This window comes from Protopterus annectens, chromosome 13.part0, assembly GCF_019279795.1.
Source record: "Protopterus annectens isolate FY-2018-M chromosome 13.part0, PAN1.0, whole genome shotgun sequence".
NCBI lineage: Eukaryota > Metazoa > Chordata > Ceratodontiformes > Protopteridae > Protopterus > Protopterus annectens.
The window spans coordinates 1,143,124,313-1,143,134,312 of record NC_056747.1 but is presented as its reverse complement, the minus strand read 5'-3'; the positions used below and the strand labels follow the sequence as shown (position 1 = coordinate 1,143,134,312).

At 40.6% G+C, this 10,000-nt stretch overlaps 1 protein-coding gene across 6 annotated transcripts in view; it reads left to right on the top strand.

Moving 5' to 3' along the window:
- FMNL1 (formin like 1) overlaps positions 1-10,000 on the top strand; it is a 1,099,995-nt gene that overhangs the window by 648,406 nt on the left and 441,589 nt on the right. For all 6 annotated transcript variants that reach the window (XM_044055136.1, XM_044055138.1, XM_044055134.1 and 3 more), the window contains exon 9: positions 5,048-5,141. In XM_044055136.1, coding sequence (XP_043911071.1) covers positions 5,048-5,141 — 94 coding nt within the window. The remainder of the gene's footprint in view (positions 1-5,047; positions 5,142-10,000) is intronic.

Here is a 10,000-nt window from a genome sequence, read left to right as displayed (position 1 = left end):
ACATGAGGGTTAGGGTGGGGTAGGTGAGTTAGGGTTAGGGCGCGGGTGAGGTGAGTTTGCGGTAGTGATGGACCTTAGGGTTAGGGTTTGGGTTAAGGTAAGTTGATAGTTAGTGGTGTGTGTATAGTTTAGTGTAGGGATAGGTGTAAGATTTTAGGTGTATGTGTGTGGATTGCTGTTTGTTTGGTGTGCTTGTGTTGTGTGTATGTGTTTTGGAACAGCGAATTTAAAATTCGCTGTTCTGTATGTTCGATGTTTTCAGCTTTCGCTGCATAGGGTTCGATATTAGAACATTCTTAGTTTTGAAACTTCAGTGTTCAAATATTGACCCGTTTAAGGGTGTGCACACTTATGCAACTAGCGTATTGTACTTTTTTTATTTTTTATATTTTTTCCCCTAACAAATTTGTTTTCTTTTCAATTGAATTGTGCAGATTATAGGTCACATTCTTCTTCTTCTTCTTTCAGCTGCTCCCATTAGGGGTCGCCACAGCAGATCAACTGTTTCCATTTCTTCCTGTCCTCTGCATCTTGCTCTGTCACACCAACCACCTGCATGTCTTCTCTCACCACATCCATAAACCTTATCTTAGGCCTTCCTCTTTTCTTGTTACCTGGCAGCTTCATCCTTAGCATCTTTTTCCCAATATACTCAGCATCCCTCTTCAGCACATGTCCAGACCAATGTAATCTTGCCTCTCTGGCTTTGTCTCCAAATCTTCCAACCTGGGCTGACCCTCTAATATACTTATTCCTAATCCTGTCCATCCTCGTCACACCCATTGCAAATCTTAACATCTTCAACTCTGACACGTCAAGCTCTGACTCCTGCCTTTTTGTCAATGCCACTGTCTCCAACCCATATAACATAGCTGGTCTCACTACCCTCTTGTAGACCTTCCCTTTCACTCTTACTGGCACTCGTCTGTCACAAATCACTCCTGATACTCTTCTCCACCCATTCCATCCTGCCTGTACTCTCTTCTTCACCTCTCTTCCACACTCACCATTACTCTGAACTGTTGATCCCAAGTATTTAAACTCATCCACCTTCGCCACCTCTACTCCCTGCATCCTCACCATTCCTCTATCCTCCCTCTCATTCACACACATATATTCTGTCTTGGTCCTGTTGACCTTCATTCCCCTTCTCTCTAGAGCGTATCTCCATCTCTCCAGGGTCTCCTCCACCTGTTCCCTCCTCTCACTACAGATCATAATGTCATCTGCAAACATCATAGTCCACGAGGACTCCTGTCTGATCTCGTCTGTCAACCTATCCATCACCATTGCAAATAAGAAAGGGCTCAGAGGTGATCCTTGATGTAATCCCACCTCCACCTTAAACGCATCCGTCACTCCCACCGCAGACTTCACCGCTGTCACACTAGCCTTGTAGACATCCTGTACCACTCTTACATACTTCTCGGACACTCCCAACTTCCTCATACAATACCACAACTCCTCTCTAGGCAACCTGTCATATGCTTTCTCTAAATCCACAAAGACACAATGCAACTCCTTCTGACCTTTTCTGTACTTCTCCATCAACACTCTCAGAGCAAACATCGCATCTGCAATGCTCTTTCCTGGCATGAAACCATACTGTTGATCACTAATCATCACCTCCCTTCTTAACCTAGCTTCCACTACTCTTTCCCATAACTTCATGCTGTGACTGAGCAATTTAATCCCTCTGTAGTTACTACAGCTCTGCACATCACCCTTATTCTTAAAATTCGGTACCAAAACACTTTTTTCTCCATTCCTCAGGCATCCTCTCACTTTCCAAGATTTCATTAAACAATCAAGTTAAAAACTCCACTGCCTTTTCATCTAAACACCTCCATGCTTCCACAGGTATGTCATCTGGACCAACAGCCTTTCCGTTCCTCATCCTCTTCATAGCTATGCTTACTTCCTCCTTGCTAATCCATTGCACTTCAGGATTCACTATCCACACATCATCCAACCTTCTCTCCCTCTCATTCTCTTCATTCATCAGCCCCTCAAAGTACTCTTTCCATTTGTTCAACACACTCTCCTCGCTTGTGAGTACGTTTCCCTCATTATCCTTTATCACCCTTACCTGCTGCACATCTTTACTAGCTCGGTCCCTCTGTCTAGCCAATCGGCACAGGTCCTTTTCTCCCACCTTAGTGTCCAACCTTTTATACGCCTTATCCTTTGCCTTCACCAGCTCTCTCTTTGCCATGCACCTCCTTTCCTTATACTCTTGTCTACTTTCTTCATCTCTCTGACAATCCCACTTCTTCTTCGCCAACCTCTTTCTTTGTATACTCTCCTGTACTTCTTCATTCCACCACCAGGTCTCCTTGTCCTCCTTCCACTTCCAGATGTCACACCAAGCACCTTTCTAGCCATCTCTCTTACTAGCTCTGCTGTAGTTACCCAGTTGTTCGGTAACTCTTCACTGCCACCTAGTGCCTGTCTTAACTTTTCCCCTGAACATCACCTCACAATTACCCTTTTTCAGTTTCTACCATTTGATCCTTGGTGCTGCCCTCACACTCATCCTCCTCTTCTTGATCACTTGATCACCAATGTCATCCTACAAACCACCATCCTATGCTGCCTAACTACACTTTCCCTGCCACCACTTTACAGTCTCCAATCTCCTTCGGACTGGCCCTTCTACATAAGAAATAATCCACCTGTGTGCATCTTCCTCCACTCTTGTATGTCACCCTATGCTCCTCCCTCTTGTTAAAATACGTATTCATCACAGCCATGTCCATCCTTTTCACAAAATCCACTACCATCTGACCTTCTGCATTCCTTTGCTTAACACCATACCTACCCATCACTTCCTCATCCCCTCTGTTCCCTTCACCAACATGCCCATTGAAATCTGCTCCAATCACCAGTCCCTCATCCTTGGGTACAGCCATCACCACTTCATCCAACTCACTCCAAAATTTTTCTTTCTCATCCATCGCACACCCAACTTGTGGAGCATATGCACTAACAACATTCATCATTACACCATCAATTTCCAGCTTCATAAACATCAATCTATCCGACACTCTTTTCACCCCCAAAACACTCTTAGCATACTGTTCCTTCAGGATAATGCCTACGCCATTTCTCCTCCCATCCACACCATGATAAAACAATTTGAAACCGCCTCTGATACACCTAGCCTTCTCCCCTTCCATCTGGTCTCTTGCACACACAATATACCAACCTTCCTTCGTTCCATCATATCAGCTAGCTCTCTCCCTATACCAGTCATACTGCCAGCATTCAAAGTTCCGACCCTCACTATCACCATCCTAGCCTTTACCTGCCTTCGGGCATGCCTTCCCACTCCTCTCCTCCTTCGGCCAACAGTAGCCCAATTTCCACCAGCACCCTGTTGGCCAACAGTACTGGTCGTTGTTAACCCAGGCCTCGACTGATCCAGTATGTATATCTGTACTGTTGTCTGCATGTATGATTTGGCAAAATTTTATGCCAGATACCCTTCCTGACGCAACTCTCCCCATTTATCTGGGCTTGGGACCAGCACAAAGAAATGCACAGGCTTGTGCATCCCCAGTGGCTGCGTTAGATTATAGGTCACATTAAAGGTGGGAAAAGTTTTGAAACGATTTATTGTGATCTCATTTTTTTATATCACAATAACCTGGCATTTTAACAGGGGTATGTAAACTTTTTATATTCACTGTGTGTATATATATATATATATATATATATATATATATATATATATATATATATATATATATATATGGAGAGGGTGCCATCCTGGCAGCAGATGTAGAGTCTTCTCCCCTTGACAGCATGTTGCATTAGAGGCACGGTCCTCAGGAAGGCCAGACACTGAGAACAGCAATTAGGTCCAGATGCACAAAAAAGAAGGCAACATTCTTTACAACTTGTTGTCATGTTCAGATAGTCTTCTCATCTACTGACACAAAATGCATCTGTATAACACTTAGCTAGAGCTGTGTGAGTGTCCTCTTATCCACTTGGCCTCTCCTCCAGGACAACTCGTTATTATGAGAAGGACTACCCCCCAACAGAGAAGCCAATTTCCAGAACCAGCGCATTTCTGTGTGTGGAGGTCACACCAGCTATATCTGTGTTGCACTTCTCTATCTCCATCTGCTTTTAAACCAGCAAAGTTATATTCCATGGTACATGATTAGTTTCCATTGCCAAAGTCTACTCCATCCTAGATCCATCCTATTCCTGCCTGTCACATGAGTGACGCTGCACCTTACCCCTACCTATCACCTTGAAGGTAATGAACCCTTATCCTTATAGCCTGTAGATATTATTCAGGTATAATGTATAATTTTACTCAATTCTTCCTTTCTGCAAAGCTTCTGCATGATACTCTCCGCAAAGTTGTTTCAGTCTGTAAATTCAGAGTCTGTTAAACTTTGCCATATGTTTATATCCTGCTTACCTTGTGTATATTGTACCTAGTATTTCTTCACTTTTTGCTTTCCAGTATTTATGCTTATGTTTCTAACTGTTATTTGGTGTTCAGTTTATTTTTTTATTCATTCTGTTGTTGTATTTTTTACATGTTTTTTTCTCTTGCGACCACGTTTGGGCCTGTATAGTGACTAAAAGGGGTCTTGCACCAGCCCACTCATCTCACTGACAAACAATAAATAAATAAAAAATAAATAAGAAAATCTACAAGGAGGTTTCATAATATTAAATGGACTGATCCCACACTTTTTACATGGGCCATCCAGCCTCCAAGCTCTCATCAGTGAACACCACTGTTAGGCCAGCCTACAAGAGTGACAGCACTTGTTTCAGGTGATATGCTCTTATTCTGTGAAAAAGAGTTACATTTTTTATACTTTTAAGAGCTACTGAATTTCGTAGGATAATCATGCTATAAGTTGTCATCATTGTAACTCAGTTTTAAATTACTCTCTAATAAGCTAACACATTTTCTTTCTTTTGCACTGCATATGCCTACGTTTCCTGACATTACTGAATGTGACCATTTTATGCTCGCCTCTTATGTATGCTTATAATTACTATTTCTCCTCTACAGGACCAAAGCACTTGTCCTGGAACTGCTTGCTGCAGTATGCCTGGTTCGAGGGGGTCATGAACTAATACTGTCTGCTTTTGACAACTTTAAAGAGGTAAGGAGCTTTCTGGAAAAAAATAAATATTATTGCAACATGATAACCAATCACTTCTTTCCAAATTAATAACCAAACATTCTGGTGTTTTTTTTGGTTTGCACTCAGATTACAAGACTGCTGTTTTCAGTTTGATTATTGCAAAATGCCCTAATGATCAGAAGAATAGAAGTAAACAGCAACATGCTGAAATATTTTATCTGGATTTCCTCATTTTCTTACAATGTGTATTCTCTTAGTATATCAGATTTTGCAAAATGGCATTTCACCATACAGATACCTGCAGGTCACTCTAGCTGAACTGTTGCATGAAATATCATTGAGTTAGATTTGTAATGGAGAGTAGGTTCTGAGACATGAACTGACTCTTCTATATCATGGTCCAACTTCTAAGTGTTCTGCTGTGGTGACCATAAACAGCAAAGCACCATGGGAGCTGAGTGACATAATTCTGGTCATCAATATAATTCATGCAGGCACTTTGGCTTCTATCTAAAGTGCCTGATGAAAACTGAAAAGCAGCAGATTGGGTACAGTCATATATGATAACAAACCATTTTTAAGAATTGTTTCACATCTATTATCCCAACCAGAGTGTAATCAGAATTTTAGCTAAATGCGTAAAGTATGCAAAGCACTTTCTAACCAACTGATGCATTCGTCACATGGAAAACAACTGTTTAATGTTACACATATTCTGTCAGTATTTACATTCGTCACATGGAAAACAACTGTTTAATGTTACACATATTCTGTCAGTATTTACTTATTACTTTTTAAACTCTTGCCATTGTCATCTGTGAGCAATATGCACATGTTCATAGGTGAGTACTAGGCAATTAGTATAAAGACCGTTACAATCCTGTTCAATAAACCATATTCAAAAACTTCCTCTAGCCTCACTGAGGTAATACAAGACAGATCAGGGAGAATCCTGTGATTGCCCATTGAATTATCTAGATTTACTTGAAGGTGGTAAGTGACATGTAGTGGAAATTTGTTTCAGAGATGGGAGATACACTGGGATGTGGATTTATCATGCCAATGTATCTTATTTACCTGTTGATGAAGGTTTAATTACTTCAAACAGATATTTGAGGAACCATTTGCTCTCTGAAAGAGCATGAGATCAAGAAGGACTGGATCTTTTGTGGCTCAAAAGGCTAGACGCAGGTCACCACAGAGGAGTCTGTGAGTAGAAAGAGAAGGCTTCCTGTCGGACTGTCTAGCTGAGGGACTTGAGGCCACTGATCTTTTTATCTAGTAAAAGCTGATGTCTCTCAAGCGGAGTGATGCATTTAGACAAATACTTGCCAAAGGGGGCATTATACTCAATACTGGGTCTGATTAGATTAAAAGAGTCTGTTACTGTATCTGTTTCTGATAGAGCAGTGGTGTGAGTAATGTCTGTAACCCTGTGGGGGGAAGGATCACATGCTCCGTGCTGTAAATCACAGAGTGCAGTCATTGTTCTGCACCAAACTTAACTCTGAAAGCTTGTCAACAGTCGCACTACATTACTGTGCTATATGAACCTTTGTTTATTGCCAAGGTGTTCACCGGTGAATGAAGTATAGTAACCCCTTCCCAAAGTGTGATGTGCATGTGTTGACACTGTGCTATCTCTGATTTGTGCTGTCATACATACTGAACATTTTATCTTTCTGTTTCTATCATGCTGTGACGGACTATCCGGAGGGCCTTAGGGCATTCAAACATTCATACCTAATAAGCATCAGTATCTAGACTTTCCAACAAGAACGTTACAATATTTTTCTGTTTATAGTCATATTTTGTCCTTCCCTAAAACTGAAAGGGCATTTGAAAAGCAACAATAAAGCAAATTGTAATGTACAGTAAAATCTGATCATGAGATGGAGTATTAAATCTGAAGCATTTATTGCATTCTTACTCTGGCACTGACTCACATTACATTACCACCAGTATTCCATGATAAGCTACTTACAAAGTAGATGCGTGTGTGTGTGTGTGTGTGTGTGTGTGTGTGTGTGTGTGTGTGTGTGTGTGTGTGTGTGTGTGTGTGTGTGTGTGAGTGTGCGTCTGTGTGTGTGTGTGTGTGTGTGTGTGTGTGTGTGTGTGTGTGTGTGTGTGTGTGTGTGTGTGTGTGTGTGTGTGTGTGTGTGTGTGTGTGTCCGTGTGTGCGCATGTGTGCGCATGTGTGTGTCTCTGTGTGTGCATGTGTGTGCATATCTGTGCATGAATATGCGCATGCAAGTATGCATATGTATTTATAATGTTGTGAGGGGGATTGGACACAAGCATCAAAGTATAGTTAAAATGTAATCATTTTGAAAATCAAAACTCCAGTCCATGGAGTAGTTTATATAATCTATGAAATATCCACACATGTTTAATATCAATATTCAAATTTAAGTCCATGGGTAGCCAGAGCCTATCCTGTCAAGCACCACATTTAAAGCAGAAAAGTATCCCTGATAAAAGAGTAGTTCATTGCAGGATATTGGCAGTCTAATACTCAGGTCATTTACTCATGCACATACACACACACACACACACACACACACACACACACACACACACACACACACACACACACACACACACACACACACACACACACACACACACACACACACACACACACACACACACACACACACACGCGCACACATGCACACACACGCACACGTGCACACAAGTGCACACACACACACACACACACACATACACACACACACACACACACACACACACACACACAGGCACACACACAAAACCCATGCCTCCTGAGGAAGTTTACCTACTGTTATAATTTGGGATGTGGTAGCAAAGCAGAACAACAGGGAAAGCACATGCAGAAAGGGGAAAGGAATGACATGCAGACTTTGGACAGAAGGCATCCCAGATGGGAATTGTATCGGAGAGCTGAGTGCTGTGAGGGGGTAGCAGTGAGCACTCAGTCATTCTAGCTGAAACACGTTGGAAAAATGTATCATTGTATTATGTTTTGGAATATTTCTGGGGTTGCATTTTGTAACGCAAACTATGTAACTTTGTACAAAATCGCCACCTAATAGCTAAAAAAATCTGAATCCTGAAACCTTAATTTTGATAATCAGAATATTGCACAGCATGATTGAATACGAGTGCATGATACCTCTCAACTGTGCAGATTTTTGCCTCATATTTTTGGTCTGTTTTTTTATAAAATTGTGGTTTTCTGTAAAATTAGTAGCAAATTATTAATGATTGAATTATAAAATAATGACAGACATTTCAGTTTCAGACTTCATACCTTTCAGAAAATTAATACTAATCATACCTCTCAAATTCTTAGCGCAAGAAATCTGGACAAAGCCTTACAGAATAGGGAGACAAAGGCCCCAAAATAGGGAAAGATTTTAAACATTGCTCTTATAAACTTAGAAAGTTGCTAGGATAACAGGCTTTGTCTTAGCATGCATTTTTCTGAAGAATATGAATTCTGAAACACAAATGCATATCATTATTTAGTGACTTCAGTCCTCAAGCCATCCCAGTGATTTGTCAGGAAAATTACAAATTTTATGAGAAACAGATAAAAAATATGAGACAAAAATCTGTACAGTTGAGAGGTGTGATGCTAATGCAAAAACAATTATTCTATCAACTTTCTAAATTTGTAAAAAGAGAAAAGAATGACAGGACACTGCTGGATTAACTCCTTCTTTATTAAAACAACCAAAACAGCCAAGGATAAGCGCTTTCGGGTGTGGTACCCTACATCAGATAAAAAGGAACAAACATTACCATTATTTTAAATTAAAAGCCAACCAATCAGCAATCAATAAACTGCCCGCCTTTTTTGTAGGGCGGGTTTCAAAGGAACCATATCATTTAACCCTGGGCTCCTATGAGCCCTCAGCTCCAAGATCCATTTAGATTCAAGGGATTCTGTCAACAACCTTATATCCCCTCCCCTATTATTTAACCTTACGTTAACCACAGCCCTGAAGCTGAAATGTGTGTGGAGTGCTGTTCAATGTGCCTGTAAAGAGCATTATGCACATTTTTATTTCTAATATTGGAAAGATGCTGTAGAATTCTGATTTTAAACATATTATCGTTCTTCCCAACATAATATGCTGTGCAATGTTCACATGTAGCCAAATAAACTATGTGACTAGTCCTGCAAGTAGCCCTTGCCTTAAGGTGGTACAATTTTCCAGTAACAGGATGTTTAAAAGTTGCATTCTTATTAATGGACGGACAGGCTTTACATAAGCCACAGGGAACACTGCCTGGGCTATCCTTAAATGAATTGGATGTAGTAAAAGCCCTTTCAGTGCAAAGGATGTCCTTTAAATTCTTATTTCTCTTGTATCCAAAACTGGGTCTAGTTCCTATTAGGCCCTTTAACTTATTGTCACTTCTTAAGATGTTCCAGTTGTTAAAGACTATATTTTTATATCTTTGGTATTACTACTATAGGTGACAAACAACTTAGGTCCCCTTTTGTATATCTCTGTGGAACTTTGGCCTTAGCTTCAGCATGCTCTTGTCTGATCCATGGTTTATATTTACTATCCCTTTTCTGCCTACTATCATTAATGACCTCACAGATCATCCCTCATTGTATCCTCTGTCCAAAAAACATTGCTTCAACGACTCTATATCTTTCTCATATTCTATATCATTCATTGATATCCTAGATATTCTGCCTGCCTGGCCCTGAACTATGTTGGGAAACATATGACGGGGATGCATGCTATCAAAGCACAGCAGACTGTTCTTCCAACAATCCTTTCTGAATAACTTCGATGAAAAAAACATCACTAGTTTGTGTGATACTGACATCCAACAAATCTATGCTGGTGTCAGAGAAATTCAACTTAAAT